The sequence below is a fragment of the Ursus americanus genome, chromosome 7, assembly GCF_024610735.1.
Source record: "Ursus americanus isolate L20-20 chromosome 7, mUrsAme1.1.p, whole genome shotgun sequence".
Taxonomy (NCBI): domain Eukaryota; kingdom Metazoa; phylum Chordata; class Mammalia; order Carnivora; family Ursidae; genus Ursus; species Ursus americanus.
In genome coordinates, this window is record NC_142133.1 from 67,061,845 (window position 1) to 67,084,101 (window position 22,257).

Genomic DNA, 22,257 nt, shown 5'->3' on the forward strand with positions numbered 1-22,257 from the left:
CCCACAAAAATATGGAAAATACATAAATGCCCATAAATATATAGATTGTAAGAACCATGGCAAATCTGTACAATGAAGTACTGTTCCACGTGGCTGCAAACAAGAATGAGTATGATCTTTGTGGACTAATATGAGTGCTTTCTAGGATATGTTAAGTGAAAAAAGCAAAGCTCAAAAGAACACACACACTTTTGTGTAATAAAGAAGGAGAACTAAGAAAACATACATGTAACAGCTTACTTTTTATAAAAAGAAACATAAGAAGAAACCAGATTCTAGTGTGACTGGTGGACCCCAGGAGGTAGTTGGGAAGAAGGGAAGAGGATTGGGATGGGGTGACGGTGACACTTTTCTGAGTCTACCAGTTTGTATCATTTTGACTTTTGAAACTACATTCATGTTTTACGTATTCAGAAAAATTAGCAGCGTCAACAGTAATGCAGGGGGAAAACTAAAGTAAAGTACAAACAGAAACAAATGAACTAAGTGCATTTCAAATGAAAACTAGAAGCACACCGAAGAGGGAAAAAGGATTAACCCAATGAACTTTTGAGCATAGTACTTATACTATATGAAAAACTATATTCGTCAGTTTGAGACAAAAAGAGCTATAAGGGCAGCCTGGGGGGCTCAGTTGGTTAAGCGGCTGCCTTCTGCTCATGTCTTGATCTCAGCGTCCCAGGATCCAGTCCTGCATCGGGCTCCCTGCTCAGTGGAGAGCCTGCTTCTCCCTCTCCTCCCCACCAGTGCTTTCTGTCACTCTTTCTGTCTCTCTCTCTCAAATAAATAATTAAAATCTTTATTAAAAAATAGCTATAAAAATATGTCAACATATACTGAATTCTAGTTTGGAATGTTTCCCTTTTTTGAAATGGTATGGATTAGCAATTCTGAAACTACCTCCTTGTGTACTGTGATTGGGCAAATGAGTAAATATATTGAAGGTAATGAGAGCCAGGTTTCTCACTGTTGAAGCAGAGAGTTATAAATATGGACAGGGGAATGAATTCTGTCATGCTAAAACGGATTGGGGATATCAGTGTGGACTATGTGTTAATATATGGATTTAGATGTGTGTGTGTGTGTGTGTGTGTGTGTGTGTGTGTGTGTGTGTGTGGCTCAGTCGACTGAAAGGGCCCAAAGCAAAGGCACCCAGATCAACGAACACACCTAGCACCCAAATCTTGGTTTCCAAATACCATTCTCCACTAAAAGGACCTAGGGATCCAGGTCTCATTGTGCCAGAAAGCACAGAAGTACTCAAAAACAAAAAATGGTGGAGACATATCAAAAAGACATAAGCCAGCTTTTAGCATCAAAATAAATAATAGTAATAACAGCATATTCAAGGAGTAAAATAAGCATATCCAAGGGCATCCTGATAAAAATTAATAAATGAATGAATGAGTAAGGAAAGCTCTTCCTTATGGTAGACTGCTAAGTAATAAATGTGGGAGAAATAATGGAGTTTTAAAAAATCACCATTTTTCATCCATCATAGCAATAATCTCTGCAGGCATGAATCCTCATTGGATTCTGAAACTTTATGAGTGAAAGTCCAATGCAGAAAGGATATCTATATAATTTCAAAGTATCCCCTTACAAATTACTTATGACAAAGGGAAAAAATCACTTTATTGTGAATTAACCTAGTAAGCACTGCACCTTAACTAACTAAAGTTAACATTACTAATAAATGGAACAAATTGACATCAACGATTTTCTAATATGATACCCTTAAAAAAACACAATGTCTTTCCTGTGGTATTTTAGCCAAACATTATTGAATCTAATTATAAGAGTATATCAAACAAAAACAGGGATATTCTAAAAATAACTGACATTTTGGAAGATAAAGAAAAGCTGAGGAACCATACTAAATAGAAAACTAAAGATATATCACAACTAACTGATGCTGGATGAGACTCCAGACTGGGGGAGAGGAGAACATAGCTATAATGGATATTACTGACACAAGTGGTGAAATCTGAATATGAACTGTGGGTTAGATCAAGGTTTCCCAAATGTACATTTAAGGTGCCCTTAGTATCTCAATTCTTTTCATCATGTTCCTTGGTCAAAGGAAATATCCAGGTTCAACAACTTCTTAAATATTTATGCCCTAACAATTTAGTTGCCATTTGAAAAAATAATACACATAAATTGAAAATTTTTTATCTCATCTTAACCACAATGGGATTTGTGCATCTGTTGGGCATTGCACAACTTCTCAAACCTTGGAATCAGATTGGACAAAAGCACCCTCATTTCCTGTTTCACATTGATTTTGGTGCTATACTTGCTTTTTTATCGCAACCCCTGAAAAATCCAGTTTCCCAAATAGATGAGATATCCAAGGAATGTGGTGCCACCTATTGTTGAAATTGTAAACAACCTGGAGCTAGTAGTAGCTTTCATTTTGTTTGCCTTGGAAACTTAGAATGTAAAATATCCCAGATCTCCCCTCTGATAACCCTGTGAGGGTGTGGAGCACCCCCAGTGCACAGCTGGAGAACCACAGGATTAGATGATAGTGTTATTGTTACAATGTTACATTTCCTGATTTTGATAAATATCCTATTGCTATGTAAGAGAAAGTCCTTCTTCTTGGGAAATGCACATTGAAGTATTTATGGATAAAGAATCATGTCTGTAAATTACTCTCATATTATTCAGAATAAATGCGTGTATATATATGAATATATAGTGAGTACAACTGATACCGTAAATGATGCAAAATGTCAACAGTTGATGAATCTGGATTAAGGGTATACACGATTTTTTCTCCTACTATTCCTAAAACTTTTCTGAGTGAAATTACTTCAAAATAAAGATTTTTAAAAATGCAACACAATACTACATTTTATGGTGTATATACATATGTAGTAAAACAATTTTTAAATCCCTGGACATTAAAGGCACAAATTCAGATAGTTGCAACCTTTTATAAAGGGGGAGGATGGATATATTGGGAAAGAGTACAAACAGTTTCAGTGATATCTCACTTGTTAAGCTACATGGTGGATGCGTAAGTATTCATTATATTATTCTTTATACCTTTAACCATGTCCAAAATATTTCATAATTTACTTTAAAAACACACATTTAAAATACATAGTCTTTAATACGTAAAAATAAAAAAACCATGGGTACAGGAAAGCATATGGCTGTTTACTGGGGAACTACCATGTACTTCACGAGCATTATCTCTTGCAATTCTTACAGTCACCACATGCCCATCTTATGCCAACAAAAATATAACAGGGCTGACTCCAGAGCTTATGTTCCTAACCCTCACTTTCCAGGTTCACACTATACACAGCTAATGCACACTTCTTTCTTCTTTTTTAAACATTTTAATTATTTTTTAAAAGATTTTACTTATTTGAGAAAGAGAGAGAACGAGTGGTGGGGAGGGGGCAGAGGGAGAGAGAGAGAGAAAGAGAAAGAGAAGCAGACTATCTGCTGAGCAGAAGCCCGATGTGGGGCTCAGTCCCAGGACCTGGAAATCATGACCTGAGCCGAAGGCAGCCGCTTATCCAACTGAGCTACCCAGGCACCCCCACACTTCTTTCTTCTTTCTGTATTAAAGACTGGAAAAGAAAGGGGTGGGAAGAACCTGGAAAAAAAAAAAAAAGACTGGAAAAGAAAGCTAACTCTCTTGCTTTTTCGATTCCAAACTAACACACCCAGTAGAAAATATGGCTATACATTTTCAAACCTCAGAAACATCAATATGAAAAATGGTAATAAATTTTAATCTTTGGCCTGTTTTACTGCCCATATGCTCAATAGTATCATACCTAATCAATCTTTTAATAAATTAAGATTAGACATTTTGCAATTATTCTTCCACAACACCAATTGTTTTACAGGACCAAAGGTGAGCTAGCAAAGAAATAGATGTTTATTGATTTATTAAATTATACTGAGAGTTCATCATCTAGACTTGTGAAGAATCAGTATAAATTCAATTCTTTTGAACTTTAAAATATCAAAATTCTGATCTGGACTTATATTTCATGGTGGTAAAAACTCTTAGAAGTTTCATTAAACTAAGTTTTATTACTGTTGATTATAAATACAATCCAGAGTGAGCTTCTTTTTTTCTTTTTTTTCTTTTTTTAAAGATTTTATTTATTTGACAGAGAGACAGCCAGCGAGAGAGGAACACAAGCAGGGGGAGTGGGAGAGGAAGAAGCGGGCTCCCAGCGGAGGAGCCCCATGTGGGGCTCGATCCCAGAACGCCGGGATCACGCCCTGAGCCAAAGGCAGACGCTTAACGACTGAGACACCCAGGCGCCCCCAGAGTGAGCTTCTTTCTTAAAAATCATGTTTTAAAAATAAAATGTTTGAAAATCTGACTTAAGATAGCTAAAAAATTTGAGGCTTTATTCACTGTCTTCCTACAATGTATTTCCTTTAAGATGTTTAAAGCCATAACATCTGAGAACAGAAATAATGCTACATTTACCCTTGTAATTTACTCAGAAGTTGGCATCCATTCTTTTTCAGGGCATTAATCATTTGTCAAGTTCTATTTAACCTCTGTAACTCAAGATAATGACTCAAAAAATTACTGTTCCTCTCAGACTGTTTTTTATCCAAGCAGTTGCTTTTCTCATCCCCTGGAATGAGAATAGAAAAGTGATTATCTTAGGATTCATTACTATTCTACTGTCATATTATCAGTTACAGGGAGGGTTAAGTTTGAATGTAAATGGGAGGGAGAGGAAAATGAAGGCGCAAACAGCTACAAGCACACACCGCTTCATAGAACTGGAAGAGTGTAAGAAACGTCTAATCTGAGCTTTCTTCCGACAGACAAGGACTATGTAATAGAAGAGCAATGACTAAACTAAAATCCGTCTTGACTCCAAGTGGACAAGCTATTTTTTTAACGATAGTAATGCCCCTCTTCCAGAACCAGGGCCCCGACTTCTCCACTTCCCCGGGCTCCTCTGCAAGCCCGAGAAACATCATATGGGGGAGGCGGGGGGTTGTTAGCGTAGACGGGCCCATAGGGATTTAAGAATTCAGGAAAAAAACACCCCCAGACTATGGTCTACTTCGAATTTTTAGCGCAACTGGGCCTGAACCCACAATTCCAAATACTCCCAGCCCGAGGATCTGCCCCAAACCGCCAATACATTTCTACCACTCGGCTGCTAAGGTTAACAAATGCCGCTGTCCCGGCGCCCAAGCCGCGCTCCCGGTGGAAACCCAGCCACCCCTCCACACAGACTTCCTGCTGAGGGACTCAGCCCCGCACACTGGAGCGACTCCTGGGAACAGGTAATCAAAACCTCGTCTCCAGAGCCCGGTGATGACGTCACGTCTCCCTTTTCTAGCATCGCGAGACTGTCTTCTCCCACCCCCAGCTCCCAGCGCTCCCAACCGCCCGCGCCCGCTGCTAGGCAGCGGCGGGGATGGCGAGCCGCGGAGCCGGGGCGGTGACGATAGCAGCGATTCCGCCATTGGACGACGAGGCCTGAGGGACGGGCCAGCCTGGTGAACAAGGAGATAGCGAGGCGGGTGGCCCCGAGAGAGCGAGGGCAATGGAGGCCAACATGCCCAAGCGGAAGGAGCCTGGCAAGTCCCTGCGCATCAAAGTCATCTCCATGGGCAACGCTGAAGTGGGAAAAGTGAGTACCGCGCTGGGAGGGGCGGGACCTCAACGCGGCGGGGCGACGTGCCGATTGGCTGGGAGAGCGGCCACTCAACAGCCCGGGGCCCAGCCTCCTTCCCGCCCCTGAGCAGGCCCGGGTCTCCTCCTAGGGGATGCGCCTCCGTGAGGAAAACTCTCCTGACCTTTTTGACCTTTGGGTTGCCCCCTCCTCCTCCACTGACGTCACTCTCCATAAGAAGGTGTCTCATGTGACCGCTAACCCTTGAATGTATGCCCCAAAAAGTAAGGAGGCCTAGGTGCTTATGTCAGATCGTCTGCCTAGCTACCCTATCTGCGTTCTAGGTGACCTGTCCAGGGCTTAAAGGTGAAGAATAAAAGTTTAGTTACCCCAGCAGTTCTTGGGAGCCTACGGGAACTTACTGGGGTGCATGTGAGGAGTTTGTAAATGTTGCCCTGCAGACATGGAGCCCAGAGTCTATTTTAAGAGCGTAACTGTTGGTGACATCCTTCACAAGGGAAATGCAGTGGCTGTCAAGGAGCCTGCATTATTTTGTTTTGTGTGTTGCTTTTATTTTTATTTCTGGTAGTCATCATATTCATTCTCTCAAAGCCTTGGTTCCACCGCCTTTCTGCTGGATCTACTGGGTACCAGCTATAAAGCTCTCCTATAGTGTGTGTACCTGGAGGGGAGAGGGGAGGGCAAGAGGGACCAGAGGCCTTCCCCCAGGTGAATTCGAAACTGTCTCCTCTTCACTCAAATTGTCTCCCCTTCTGGGTGAGTGGAAGCTGTTGGTTAAGAACCTCCCAAGGTCATCACATCAATGACAGAGACAGGATTAGAACTTGGGTCTTCACAGCCTACTGCAGTTCTCTCTCCACCATCGTATGCTGTGAAAATCAACTCCAAGTAGGACCTATATGCCAAAAGAGCCGTTAATGGAAGTGTTTAGGCCAGTGCCCCCTGAGCGTAGTTGATGCTCAGTAAATGTTTATTAGTGTCTTGTGTTTCCATTTAGCATTACCCAGTACTATTTATGTATCTGTGTGTATGTATGTATTAACATAGCAGTCACTGAAAGTCAACACTGATTGAACATCAACTATGTGCTGGGGATTAAAAAGAAAAGAAGCCTCTAAAAGGTTTAATAGTAAGCTGGCTAAGTAAGCCTGCACCACGTTTGTAATTTTCCTCTGCTTAATGGCGCAACATTTAAAATAGCCCCAAATACCCAATGTCACATTTATTTAACGTTGTTCTAGATTTATTAGCCAATGCAATTAGGCAAGAGGAAAAAAATAAAATATGAAATACTGGAAAGGAGAAGGCAAAATTATTGTTATTTGCTAATGATATGATTATTTATCTGGAAACCTAAAGAGAATTAACTGAAAAGCTTTTAGAAACAATAAGAAAATTCAGTAAGGCAAAATTAATATACAAAAATTAACAGCTTCAGTATATCAAATGATATGTTTTAATATATAATTGAGAAATTATTTTAATTTACAATAACAGACAAAATAAAGTGCCTGAGTTTAAACTTAGGAAGAAATAGGTAGGACATATATGAGGAAAAATTTCAAGCTCTACAAAGGGACATGAAATTACTTGGGCAAATGGAAAGATATACTTTCCCCTTAATTAAGATCACTTGACATTTTAGAGATGTCAATTCTTTAAAATAATCTACAAATGTAATTCAATCCTAGTTAAAATACCAATAGGTTTTTTTTTCCTTTCAAAACATAATAAAAAGTACTAAAGTCCTTATGAAAAATTAAGTGTGCGAATAACCAGGAAAACTGTGAAAAAAAGAAAACACTACCAGATAATAGGACATATTTTAAAATTACCAAGCTTTTCCTATTGATGCTGGAAAGGACATAGAGAGACATCAGTGGAATAGACTGGAGTCCAGAAATAAATCCAAATGTATAAGGAAGTTCAGTTTACAATAAATGTAGTAAAGTGGTGGAAAAGTAGGGGCCATTTAATAAGTACTGCTAGAACAATAATTTACTCTTTGGGAGTGAGGTGGATTCCTCTTGCATTGCTTTCTTAAAAATGAATTTTAAGTGGATCAAAGAATTAAATGTAACTTTAAAAAATAAAATTAAAAAAACCCATTTTGCTGGAGCATCTGTGTGGCTTAGTTGGTTAAGCGTCTGACTCTTGATTTTGGCTCAGGTCATGATCTCGGGGTCATGAGATTGAGCCCCATGTCATGGAGCCTGCTTAAGATTCTCTCTGTCCCTCTCCCTCTGCCCCTACCCCTCCCCTCACGCACACACGCATGCTCCCTCTCTTTCTCTCTAAAAAAAAAAATTGCCTTAGTTATAAAAGTAGCACATACTCATTTTAAAGAATTTGGAAATGTAGAAAGATAAACAATCTTAAGTTAAAAATTAAGACATGCCCTAATAAATAATCTTTGGACCAAAGCACAAATCAAAACAAATGATAAAATAACTAGAAAGCAGTGAAAGGGAGAGAATCTATACTGAAACCTTCAGGACAAAATTAAAGCTGTAGTCAGAGGAAAACACATTATCTTATTCATTTCTAAAGAAGAGAGAGAAAAACTAAAGGAACTTAATGGTTTTAAACTTTGTGAGTATACTGAAAACCACTGAATTGTATACCTTAAAAGTGTGAATTTTGTGATATGGTACAATATCTATGGTACAAAATACTAAAGGAACTTAGTACCTAAGACATTAGAAAAAGGTCACAAAATAAACCAAAAGAAATTTTGGAAAATGAAAATTAATAAAAAAGAAAAGTGCCTAAAAAATCTATTTAAGAAAAACAGAGAAAATGAAAAATTACAAGATTAATACTGGAAGGGAAACATAATCACAAACTAGAAGAGATTAAAAGAATGACTAGAGAATATTATATCCAAGTCTATAGAAGCACATTTGAAAATGTAGAGGTAATGGAGGACTTCCTAGCAAAACATAAATGACCAAAATTGACTCAGAAAGAAGTAGAACACTAGTCACATAAGAAGAAATTAGAAAAACAATTAAAAGATTTATCCTCCAAAAAGGTATCAGGATCAGATGGCTTCGTGAATAAGCTTTATTTAAGCTTTAAATAACAGTTTCTGTTACTTTAATTATTTTAAGGCAAAGAAAGAGATGAACACCTCTCCAATTTATTATATGAAGTCATGGTAACTTAACTAGCAAAACTTGATATACTGTCAAAAAAGAAGAGTAGATCCCAATTTCACATATATAGAAAGATGCATAATTTCTTAAATATCAACAAATAGAACTCAGCAATATGTCAAAAATAATTCACTATTAGCAAGTAGAATTTATCCCTGGAATGTAAACATGGTTTAATATTAAGAAGTTAGCATAATTTATCACATCAACTGACTACTGGAGAAAATTTTTTCAGTACTGGAAAAACATTTGATACAATCAAGTAGTCAATCCTAATAAAAACTTTAAGCAAAATCAGAATAAAATGAAACTACTTAAATATGATAAACAGTGTTTATTATTAATCAACAGCAAACATCATACCAAATGGTACAATGCTAAGTCCATTTCCATTAAAATTAGGTATGGAGAGGATACTTGCTCTTTTCCTTTATTACTCAGCATAGTTATAGAGGTTCTAGAAATCCAGTAAGAAAAAGGGGATTTCCAAGGGCTTAATCTCTCTGGGAGAATCCTGAAAGTTCTCTGTGGCCTTTGTGTATCTAATTCAGCTTTCTGCCTTCAACCTACCCCAAAGACCCAGTCCAGTTCTCAGTGTCCTCTAGGATCAGAAGTTTCCTAAAGTGCTTACATTGACTCTTTATAACACCCAACTTTGAAGCTTGCCCTAATTTTAGATTTCCAGTTATATTTAATAAATATTTTCATGTCAAATCAGTTGAATTGGGTTTTTAAAGGTCTTACAATATTGTATATACTTCTTGGAGTTTGCTTTTCTTTCTTAACAATAGATATGATAATCCCTCCAAGTTATCTGATACAGCTGTACTCTTTTCATTCGCATAATAGTCCATGATATGCAAGCATTCCTCTATTGATAAGAATTCATGTCCTTTCCAGCTTTTCCCCTACTACAAACAATGTTGCAATAAATGCTGTGTGTGTGTGTGTGTGTGTGTGTGTGTGTGTGTGTATACACACACTTAAATACTGGTCCTCTAATTTCTATAGACTAGATTCCCAGGGGTAGAATGCTGAGTTGAAGAGCTTTTAAATTTTAGTAGCTATTGCCAACTGCTCTTCAAAAAACTGTATTTCTACCAGCAGTATAGTATGCAGGTACCCTTTTCCCCATATCCCTGCCAACACAGGTGTTGTCATTCTTTTAATGACTCCCAGTCTGGTTAGTGAGAAGTATTACTTTAATTTGCATTTCATGGACTACAGATGAAGTTGAGCACCTTTTCATATGCTTTTTGGCTATTTGGATTTGCTCTTCTGTATATTTATATTCCCTACTCATTTTTCTATTGGATGAGGTGTCTTTCTTATCAATTTTTCTGGTTCAGGGACATCAGAGATAGTAACTTTTTGCCGGCCATATGAGTAATGAATATTTGTCTGAGTATGTCATTTGTCTTTTAATATTTTTATAAATATTTTGCCACACGGTTGCTTTTGTGATCATTATTATTTCTATATATTCAGTTATGCCTCTCCTTTTCTTTTTTGGTTTTTGAGTTTTCTTTCTTGGTTGAGAAGGTTTCCCTAAGGTTGCACATTTCTTCTGCACTTGATCTTAGCCAAAGGGCCGAGAAGTGATGGTACACATTTTCTTCTGTTGTTTTATTTTTAAATTTTAAAATCACAAATTCAACTGAATTTATTTTTGTATTTTGAAAAGGGCCTAACTTGTGCGAGTAGTATTTTACTAAAGAAATCATCCTTTTCTCCTTAACTTTAAGTATCACCTTGGTCACTTTTAAAATTTCTTCTTTTAATGGGATCTATTTCTGGGCTCTCTCTTCTGTTCTGCTGACCTATTTGTCTATTCTTATGCCAATATAATACTGTCTAGATAGGTTTCAGACTATATTTTAATATCTATTAAGGTAGGTTCCCTCCTCTTTCTATTGCCCTGCCCCATTCCTCTTTTCATATTTTGATTAGTTCTTCCAAGATAGTTGTTCTTTCATTTGAATTTTAGGAAAATTCTATTTAAAAAGAGGGCCAAACCTGTTAAGATTTTAACTGAAATTGCATTAATTAAAAAGGAAAAGTACCTTAAAAATCTATTTAAGAAAAATAGTGAAAGCAAAACATTCTCTCTGTATTTATGTTATTTAACTCAGCTTATAAGACCCTAAGGACCAGGAGCCCTGTCTATTTGTGTTATAGGGAGTGGTTATTAATACAATTACTTAAATGTGTGTCTTGTTAAATACTTAGAACTAGTGTTTAAATAGTGTTCTGTAGTTAAGGACTGCCAGGCCTCTTAGTTTCATGAATAATTTAGAAAAAGGCTATATTCATTTTTCCCAAGCCATTGTGAGAGAAAATGTTTGTGAGGTGCGATCACGCTCTAAAATGCTTTTAAAAGTATAGCCTCTTAGCAGTAGTCACTCCAAAGAAATTTTCCCTTCAGTTCACAATAAGCTTATTAACTGCTTTTTAAATTAACTGTCCTATTTAATTTAGGTTAACGTTCATCAGGGAAGGATTTGAGCAGAATAAACTCCATTACTAGCACTCCCAAGTAAATTGTAAGTTTCATGAATGCTAAGGGTTGTTATTAATATACAAGTCATTTAAAATTGGTTTTCGCTGGCACTGAGCAAATTTCATTGACATGAGCAAAAAGATAGAAGTAGAATACTGGTGTTTGTTGTCCTCAAATAGTTTACTGTCTAGCTGAAGAGATATGGTGAATATACACACGTGAAATGATAACTAACAATACAAAACAATGTATGACTGCTGGCGTGTGTGTGTGTAATATATGTGTATATATTAGTATGCATGTGAAGTGTTAGAAGAGTTCAGATGCAGGCAAGATCTCTTATAACCTGCAGCTCCGAGTTTGATCTGGGCTTTGAAGGATAAGTAAGATTTGGAAAGAAGGGAGAAAGCTCATTCCAATAGAGGGGAAAGTAAGGACAAAAGTCAGGAGGTCAGGTCTCTGGGAGTTTTGCAGAAATGGAGAGTTTATATTAGAAGGGTTCAGACAGGGAATACAGATTAGGGCCAGATTATGGAGAACCTTGAAAAAAGGACAAAGGAATTTGGATTTCAAACTTGGCACTGAGAAGCCACTGAAGGTTTTTGAGTTAGGGAATGTCAGGGAATGAAAAATGTCAGTGGTGTGCAATATTGACCAAGGCTGGGAGGAAGGGAAGGCAGAAAGACCAGTAAAGAATTTCCTACAGTTGTCTAGGAGTTGATGATGAGGATCTAAACCCAAAAGGTGTCAATGGGAATTGGAATGAAGAGAAAGAGGCAAGAAACCTTTAGAAGACTTAGGCTCAGAATCGAACATGGCTTTAATATTCTAGTCCTCTGAGGTTGGGAAAATGGTGGTATTATTAACAGAACCAGGATATCAGCCCAATGAACTGTTTTTATGTATAGGATTAGGTCATTTTTGAACATGTCGAATTTGAGGTAACAGCAAGACACCCAAGTAGAAAGTAGTCTTAGTATTCGAAGATGTAGATATGCTTTGGAGAAAGGAGGGCAAGGCTAAACATTTTGGTGGTATTGTTGGAAGCATAAGAGTAAGTCTTTAAAAGAAAAGAGCACAAGGTTGGAGAACTAAACTGAAAACATGTTTGGTATTAAGGGAAGAACATTGAAATAATTTTTCTTTAAAATTTTCAGTTTTAGCATTTGTTTCAGTTCTTTGAAAATGCTTTCTCTCTCATTGTGGTGGGTGAAGAAACCATAATGAAGAACTGTGCTAATTTTGTGTTTCCTGAGTGTATTTACTAAAAGCATGTGTTTTTTACCTTTTTAGAGCTGTATTATAAAACGATACTGTGAGAAAAGATTTGTGTCTAAATATCTTGCAACAATTGGAATTGACTATGGAGTCACAAAGTAAGTACATTGTTTCTTTGGACTTGTAAATTACACAGACGTTCAAACCACTCTAAAATGATGTATCTTTTTTTTTTTTTTTTAAAGATTTTATTTATTTATTTGACAGAGAGAGAGACAGGCAGCGAGAGAGGGAACACAAGCAGGGGGAGTGGGAGAGGAAGAAGCAGGCTCACAACGGAGGAGCCTGATGTGGGACTCGATCCCAGAACGCCGGGATCACGCCCTGAGCTGAAGGCAGACACTTAACCGCTGTGCCACCCAGGCGCCCCTAAAATGATGTATCTTGAAATAGAGATTCTGAAGATAAATCAGGAAAGATAGGAATAAGAGATCTTTACAGATATGTAGTGATCATATAATTTGTTCATCACTGAGCACATTCTTTTTTCCTTGCCTTAGGTGTAGGGTCAACAACAATGAGCAGGTTAATAAAAAGCCTAACTGGCCAATGTACTTTTTAGGAAACATGTTTCTGCATAAATAGGTCCTATTAGCAGATATGTTTGTAGAGCATTTTGAGATATTCTTTCTAAAAAATCTAAATATTATAAAATTTTATATTTTAATATATTATATCATATTATATAGATAGATTATATTATATATATCTATAGATATAGATATGTATACCTAAATATTATAAAATTTTCTACCAGAGAACATCCTTTATTGGTTTATGATCTTTATAACCTATTGGTATCTAGAAAATGGTCTAGCAGAAGTAAAATTGGGAAGAAGTGGGGATTGATCTGGAGATGAATCGAGGGTGGGTTGAGCTTGGGGAGATAGGGTTATATTAATAGGAAATAATCCTGCCAAAGCATAGAATTGAGGTATACTGCACACTCTCCGAAGGTGGAATTTCAGGGGCTCACTCTTCTGGCCCTAACCTGCCCCCTTTCTTTCCCTCTTGTTGCATTCCTTTACACACTTTACCCTCCATCCACACTGCACTGCTGTCCTCATATTTTCCTGTCTCAGTGCCATTATTCATTCTGTCCACCTCAAATGTCCTTTCCCCTCATCTCTCCATCTGTCACACTCTTCAAGGTGTAAAATTTGTTCCCATAAGGCCTTGGAATAGCTCCTTTATCAGTCAGGACTCTTTCTGGTTGCAAGTGACAGAAATATTGAACCTCTGTATGCTATTTATGGTTCTTAGAATAAATTGCCACATGTCATTATTATTTATATATGTTTAATGTCTCCTGCTAGATTGTAAGCTCCACGAAAAAGGGGCTATTATCATTTCCAAGTGCCTGGTACAGTGCTTGTACATAGTAGATACTAAAAAACTATGTATTATTGGGGCGCCTGGGTGGCACAGCGGTTGAGCGTCTGCCTTCAGCTCAGGGCGTGATCCTGGAGTTATGGGATCGAGCCCCACATCAGGCTCTTCCGCTATGAGCCTGCTTCTTCCTCTCCCACTCCCCCTGCTTGTGTTCCCTCTCTCGCTGGCTGTCTCTATCTCTGTCGAATAAATAAATAAAATCTTAAAAAAAAAACAAACTATGTATTATTGGGTAAGATAGATACATCTGAAGAGGAAGTTTGCAAGATTAGAATATGAAGGCAGCTTTCAAGAAGGTGGACTAAAGTGGTGGGGTATATCTATACCTTAGGACACAGAATTTCATCAGTGATATGGCAGGAGATACTGTTTAAGGCAGTTTTGTTTTGAATCCATATAAGTAGCTAATTTATTCACCTAAGAAATGAGAATCACCATATTATGCCATAGAACTGTGGTGCTTTTAGTCAACAGACTATTCTATTTCAGGCTGAAAATTTTTTTGGAGAAAGATGGTTGTCCCGTGGTGAATCAGGAGAATATAATTGATAGGAACCCAACTCAAACCAACTCAAGCAAAAAATAAAAATAAAAAAATAAAAAATAATAATAATGAAAAATAAAGGATATTAATCGATTCACATAATCCAATTACGAGAATGCTGGGCCTTAGAGATGGCCGGAACCAGGGACAGATCATTTACTTCCACCTGTTAGCTTCCTTTACACGGCTGCCAGCAGATCTCAGTCTCACATTGTGAATTTTACTTCCAGAGAGGGACCAAAGCTAGTATTCCAAGTTTAAAAATCCCAGGGAAGGTTTGATTGTCCAGGTGGGGACAGGTGCCTTTCCCCAGCTCAGCTGGCTGCGGCCAACAGAGTGGGATCACTAAGAACATGTAGCAGAACCCATCTGAACCACAACTGGGAGAGGAAACGGGGGTACTCCGGGGAAGTCAAAATAATAGATACCCATTCCATCCTCCCTGTTTCCAACATGGTGAAGCTCAAATCCCAGCATATTGAAGAATAACGTGTGGAGTTTGTAAAAATGCAGACTCCTGGGACCCGCCCACTAAGATTCTGATTTGCCAGGTCTGAGGTGGGGCACCGGAATCTGCATTTTTAACAGCCTCTCATAATAATGATGCAGGTGGTCTTCAGGCCACAACTTAGGAAAGCATGACCTTGGGGTAATGAATTACCATTTTTCTTAAGATAATTGCCCTGTCTGGCATCTGAATTAAATTAACCCTTTGAGTTTCAGTGTGTGAATACATTTGTGTTCATTCCTGCTTTATAGCCTTTAGTTACATCCCCTCTCAGCTGCTATCTCTTTAAGTCAGAATTTTCTAATATAAATTATTATACCAGATTTTCTCCAGATGCTCTCAGACTCTGTTGTTATTCTGTTTTACTGCTCTCACATCCTCTTTTATAAGATGGATCCTGATTTCACAGATGTTAAAATGAAAACAAGTACACATTTTGGAATTGATGAAATATTGTAGAGAATTTAGGAATAAAGAAATGGTTAGTGGTTAGCTTAATTTAAATCTGCAAGTAATATAAAACAACTGTAGGAATTATGGTTTCAGAATAGAAAAGGGATGTTATAACTGTGGAAAAGGGAATAATAATAATAAACAAACCAGGAAGTAGTGTAGGGACAGTGAGAGCAAGTACTGATGTCCTTGTATTCCGTAGGAGGGGGTCATGTCAATGCTGTCTAAACTGAAACACGCCACTTAAAAACATAATGATTCTAATCTGTTAATTTATTGTGAATAATTCCTATTCTTAACTTAGACGGGTCTATTAGGAAATGTTTCTTATGATCAGGAAACATATTTAAAGTTCAATAATTCTAGTTCAGTTCCTTTTTCTTTTGTTAAATTCAGTAACAAATAAATTTTATACTTTTTGTTTTAAAATAGCACGATCCCATTTTTATAAAAATGCATATGTTTATCAGTCATATCTATGCATAGAAAAAGACTGCAGTGATGTTCATCTATATTGATGATGGTTTTTTCTGGGTGATAGGATTTGGGATAAATTTTAAACTTTCATCTTTGTATTTTTCTTTGGTGTTTGAAGTACTTACAATATTTCATTAATTTATTTACCAATAGTGATTTTTCTTGAAAAAAATAAAAAGGACAAGATGCAAATATGCTATGATGTTGACAGTATTTAATTCTAATATGAATAGCTGTTATGTTCCCTTTTTGTTCTTTTCTCCATTTAAAAATTTTGAAAACAAGTTGACTGTTGCTCTTGCTCAATGAAGATCACACACCTTAGTTACTGTTCTGCATGGTAACCACACATAACCAGTAGTAATGTGTGTGTGTGTGTGTGTGCGTTTTTGCCCATTTTTTTTTTAAGGATTTTTTTATTTATTTGACAGAGAGAGAGAGACAGCCAGGGAGAGAGGGAACACAAGCAGGGGGAGTGGGAGAGGAAGAAGCAGGCTCCCAGCGGAGGAGCCCGATGTGGGACTCGATCCCAGAATGCCAGGATCATGCCCTGAGCTGAAGGCAGACATTTAACGACTGAGCCACCCAGGCGCCCCTACGTTTTTGCCCATTTAAAAAAATTTTTTATTATGTTATGTTAGTCACCATATAGTACATCATTAGTTTTTGATGTGTTAAGACGTCTTATTAAGTGAAATAAAATATTTTGTTTTCCTTCATCTCACTCCTACTTGTCCCAGATCAGTTTTCTTAGTTCCATGGTAATAGCCGGTATCTGTTAGTTAAGGGATGTGGTCTGAAGTGTCTTGAGGTAAGCTGAAGGTCAATGAGGGTGCTTATTACAAGCAGTCTCAGTGTTCTTAAAATAAGGAGGCAGGATGACCTGCCAAGTTGCCAGCTTCTGTTGTAACGATTATCTGGTATCAAAAAGAGGCACTAAGAAAGCCTCTGTTAAATTTCATACTATACCTTTTTAAAATTCATAAATGACATAAATAATATGAATGGGAATGCAGAAGCCATAACCTTCTTTGGAATTGTTTCCATTTGAACTTTTCAGGGTACAAGTCAGAGACAGAGAAATCAAAGTTAACATCTTTGATATGGCTGGCCATCCCTTCTTCTATGAGGTAAGAAAGCCTTTTTGAGAAAACCTGTATTCAGTATTGTCAGTGGATTAGGGAAATATCCTGAGTTATCTGAAACAACCAGTATGCAAATCATGTATAAAATTAGGTGAATTTAGCTGGTGGTTGTGGCTTCCTTTCTTAGCCTTAACTGAATGAAAACCTTTTGTTCCATCCCCTTAAGTAGTGGTAGGAAATTTCATTGCTAATGTTTCAAACACTTAGATCAGACATTTTAACTTTCAAAGGACTGTTGCTTTATACTTTGTACCTTAGCCCAGAATGTGAAAGGATAATTATATTCACACTTGGACTTAAGAATTCAGGAATGTGACTTCTTTCATAGCAAGGTACTAGAGTGATCTTTCCAGTTCACTCCTCAGCCTTTCGTGTTATCTCTCCGGAGAGGACCCCACCTGCTTATCTGTTCTGAGTCACGAAATGAGTCTCATGGCCATTCTCTTTTGTTTTTCCTTCCTTGGGTGGTTCATTTTCCCTGAAGAGACTCTTTGCTCTTTTCTGGTTTGGCCTTTGACTTCTTTTATCTTTATTATTTCCTTCCTTCTGCGTGCTTTGTGTTTCTTTTGCTCTTCTTGTTCTAGGTTCTTTATGTGGGAGCTTATGTTATTGATTTGAGACTTTCTGCTTTTCTAATGTGTCCATCTGGTGCTGTCAGTTCCCCGCCCAGCACTGCTTCGCTGTGTCCCACACAGTTTGATATGTAGTGTTTTCAGCTTCATTCATATTTCATTCATTCAGTGTGTTTTTTTATTTCTCTTGAGACTTTCTGTTTGACCTATGGATTTTTTTCGAAGTGTGCTGTTTAGTTTCCAAATGTTAGAGATTTTTTGGTTATCTTTCTGTTACTAATTTCTGGTTTGATGCCATTGTGATGAGAAAACGTACTATATGATTTTGATTCTTTTAAATTTGTTGAGTTTTTTTTCAGGGCCCAGGATATGGTCTGTCTTCGTCTTCCGTGGGCACTTGAAAAGGGTGTGTATTCTGCTGTTGTTGGATGGAGTGTCCTACAAATATTTATTAGATCTTGTTGGCCAGTGGTGTTGTTGAATTCTCTTATATCCTTGCTGACCTTTTGTCTGGTTGTTCTATCAATTGCCGAGGGAGGGGTGTTAGAGTCTCCACTATGATTGTGGATTTGTCTGTTTCTCCTTTCAGTCCTATCATATTTGCTTCGTATATTTTGCAGCTTTGCTATTTGGTGCATACACATTTAGGATTGTTATGTCTTCTTTTTATAGTTTTATTTTTATATAATCTCCCCCTCTGTCTCTGGTAATCTTTTTGCTCTGATGTCTACTCTATCTGATATTAATATAGCCATTTGTTCTTTCCTTTGATTAATGTTTGCATGGTATATCCTTTTCTATCCCTTTGCTTTCAGTCTGCTTATATCATTGTATTCAAAGTGACTTTCTTGTAGATGGCCCATGTTGGGTCATGTTTTCAATCCATTATTCCAATTTCTGTCCTTTAATTGATATCTTTAGACCATTTACATTTAATGTAATTATGGGTATACTGGGGCACAAGTCTGCCTTTTATTTTTTGTTTTGTTTTCTGTTTGTTCTGTTTTTCCAGTTCTCTGTTTTCTGTTTCCTGCCTCCTATGGTTTAGTTGAACACTTTTTGAATTCCATTTTGATTTGTCCATAATGTCTTTGAATAAATCTCTCTGAATAGCTACATTAGTGGGTGTTGTAGCTGTAAAACTATTGAAGTTAGCACAGTCTTTTGGTGTCATCATTTTAACAGTTTGAACGGAATTTTAGAAACTTTTCTTTCCTTTGCATCTCTTTATCTTCCCCCATTGATAATTGCCTTAAAATTTTCTCTGTATATCATTAGAACCGGATCAGATAGTTTAATCTTTGCTTAACTGTCAAACATAATTTAGGAAACTCAAGAAAGAAGGGAAGGTTGTTATATTTACCCATATTTTTGCTTACTCTGTTCTTCTGTCCTTTGCTGTATTCCATAGTTCCATTTTCATCATTTCCTTTCTGTTTAAAGAATTTCCTTTAGCCATTTTTTAAGCATAAATCTGCTGGCAACAGATTCTCTTAGTTTTCCCTGATTGAAAATGTCTCGATTTCCCCTTTGTTCCTGAAGACTACTTTTTCTGGTTATAAGATTCCGGGCTGATATTTCTTTTCTTTCAGCACTTGAATAGCGTACTTCTTTCCTCTGGCCTCCATGGATGCTGATGAGAAATCTGCTATCATTTGAAAATGTTTTCCACATAGAAGAGGTCATTTTTCTGTAGCTGCTCTCATGATTTTTCCTTTGTCTTTAATTTCTAAGGTTTAATTATGATGTGTGTTAGCATGGATTTCTTTGGGTTTTTCATGTTTAGGATTTTCACAGCTTCTTTATTCTGTAGGTTTATGTCTCTTACCAAATTTGGGAAGTTTTCAGCTGTTATTTCTTTGAGTACTTTTCAGCCCCACCCTGTTTTTTCTCCCCTTCCTGAACCGATCTCTTATAATTGTATCAGTCCCTGAGACTGTTTTTTTGTTTTTGTTTTTGTTTTTAAGTTTATGTTCTCTCTGTTGTTCCAGATGGGGTAAATTTTACTGTTTTGCCTTCCAGTTCACTGAGTTTGTCCACTGTCTCCTCCAATCTACTGCTGAGCCCAACTATTAAGCTTTTTTAGTTTAGTTTAGCTATTTTCAGTAATTTATTTTTCCACAATCTCCCCCTCAGCCTTTGCTTAGGTGGGTGGGAATGGAGAGACAGATTGTTCCTGAGGCATCTGGCTGGAGTAGGGTTATCATCTAAAGTTCTTTTGTCTTATGAGGCTACCCCTTTCCTGCTCCTTTGGCTAAAGAGAACAGGCTTTTGTTGGGCTTTTATTTGTCTGTACCCACTGGCATTTCTAAGTTGTACTTTTTCAGTTCCAAGTCTTAGATATATGAGGCAGAAGAAAATCCAGGAAACAGAACAGTGTCATTTGTTGGATCCCGAAGTCCCTGGCTTACCTGTCTTCTCTCCGTCTTCCATGTGTCCTCTTATATGTGATTTATATATAACGCTCAGGGTTTTTACCTGTACTTTGCAGGAAGAATAGGGAAAAGTATATCTACTTTACCTTCCTGGAGAAAAAATAACATATTGGCTGTATAATCTTCCATCTTGTGAGTATACCCAAATATTTAGGTAGAATGAATTCTTTTTAAATGTGAAGGCTTACTGAGTTAAATCAATTTTACAAGTATAGAATATTGTCAGTGATAAAAGGAATGGAGGCTCTAGGTGCCTGCAAGCTTGGCATAGATTCTAACTACCAGAAATGCTAGAATAAATCTTAGATTTCTCCAAAGTCATAAAAATGCAGAGTTAGAAAATGCCTGAGAATTAGTGTGGTCCAGAACTCTGCCACTGCAGGATTTCTTTCTGTAACCTTCCCTATTAATGGCCATCATTCATTCACCACATACCAGTGTGCCAGTTTCTGTGTTGGACAATGGCAATACACAGTCCCTGTCCTCATGGAACACAAATCTGTCAGAGAAGACAGATGTTAAACAAATGACAGAATACTTGGGAGCATTTAATATCTAGCCTAGCTTATCTGGGAGGACAGGAAGTCTTGTTGAAGGAAGTGATGTTTAAATTAAACATTGATGGGTAAGTAAGAATTACACAGGTTGGTGGGAATCCAGGAATGATATGATACACAAGATAGTTTTGAGTGGTACAGACTGTAATAGTTTGCAGAATGAATGTCTCTAATGATGGGGTCACACTGCTTCACAAGCTCATCCTTTATACAGTTAAAAACTGGACTAAGAACTCCCTTTTGAAGGCTGCCTTCCTTTGACTTTCACCATTGATCTTGGCCTTGTTTTTGGAACAACATAGACTGACTCTGTGCTTCCACAACAGAACCTTTCTAATATTTGTTAATCTGCTCCTTTTCAGGTAAAGTATTTTCTAGTCTCGTCCCAGCTAGGCTTCTCAACATCCTTTGTGGATAATCTCTAGTTAGCTGATAAGGAGCTGAGAACTGAACACAACCTTCCAGATATTGTCTAGTGAAAAACACTTAGTGTTCCTTTACTTTCTGTCATTAGACAGTAGACATCTTATCAAAGCAAATTGAAATTACAATAGCTTTTTTCCCCCAGCAGCTCAAAAAGATAGAAGTATAATTAATAGAAGCTCCTTGAAATCACCACTTCTGAAGTACCTTTTCTCTGAATAGCTTTGATTTTTTTCCTTTTTTGTCAAATATTTACTTGTCTGTAGCTCAAACCCTCCTTTTTGATAAGACCAAAGCCATCTTCTCCCTAAGCTCCAAACTGACCAAAGAAAATTTTGCTCAACACACACCTGGTGAGGCATCCATAGGCATTCTCATGATCCTTGGCTTCCCCCCATCCTTGAGGCCTGTCCTCCATTGAAGCTAATACTGTCATCTGTCCTCTTGACAGGTTTACCCAAAGGGCCTACTGAGAAAGGACAGTCTGCTTAGCATGTGAGACATCACCCTCAGAGGAAAGTGTCAAAGAGAGGACCGCAAGGGAATGCTGGGCCTGTATCTTAACAACAGTCTTGCTTCCACTGATGCACACATCATTCTGGGGCTTGCTGGTATGAGTTAGATGGCCTATAGAAAATTCTTGAGGCCTGAGTGATATTAAACTAATGGCTTTCTCTGACCTACAAGCTAGAAAGTTTGCCATCTCCACCCTAAGAAATAATAGCAATTCCCTTAGCATCCTATTTAATTAAACTTTGGATGCCGCAAGATTTCCAGGACTAATATCAGAGAGCTGTTTTGGGAGCCAAGAATAAGAGAGCTGTGGGGGACCATTGAAACTTCTCCTTTTTCATTTTACAGATGAGAAAACTAAACCTGGAGGTGATAAAACCACTTACTCAAGATTACAGAGGTAGCTAGTTGCTGAGCCCGGACTTGAGCTTGAGTCAGTTGAAAGAGAAATCCATGGAGCTTGCCTAAATCTCTATTACATGCAAATCTCCCTCTGGATAGCATAATTTGCATTTTGAAATTCTTTGGCCTCTACTTACATTCTCTACATTCAGTTCTTCTTGATTGAAAATGTCTCGAATACTTACACCTGCTAGGCCCTGTTGGCGACACAAAGATGGACACATCAAGATGCATGCCTTTATGTGGCTTGCA

At 37.6% G+C, this 22,257-nt stretch overlaps 1 protein-coding gene across 2 annotated transcripts in view; it reads left to right on the top strand.

Annotated features, from left to right (window-relative positions):
• The first annotated feature begins 5,350 nt into the window (after positions 1–5,350).
• DNAJC27 (DnaJ heat shock protein family (Hsp40) member C27) overlaps positions 5,351–22,257 on the top strand; it is a 32,782-nt gene continuing 15,875 nt past the window's right edge. The window contains exons 1-3 of one of the 2 annotated variants that reach the window (XM_045809292.2): positions 5,351–5,645; positions 12,600–12,682; positions 17,019–17,088. In XM_045809292.2, the coding sequence (XP_045665248.1) occupies positions 5,559–5,645; positions 12,600–12,682; positions 17,019–17,088 (240 nt within the window). In that variant the 5' untranslated portion in view covers positions 5,351–5,558. The remainder of the gene's footprint in view (positions 5,646–12,599; positions 12,683–17,018; positions 17,089–22,257) is intronic. The other variant, XM_045809291.2, reaches the window with a different exon arrangement.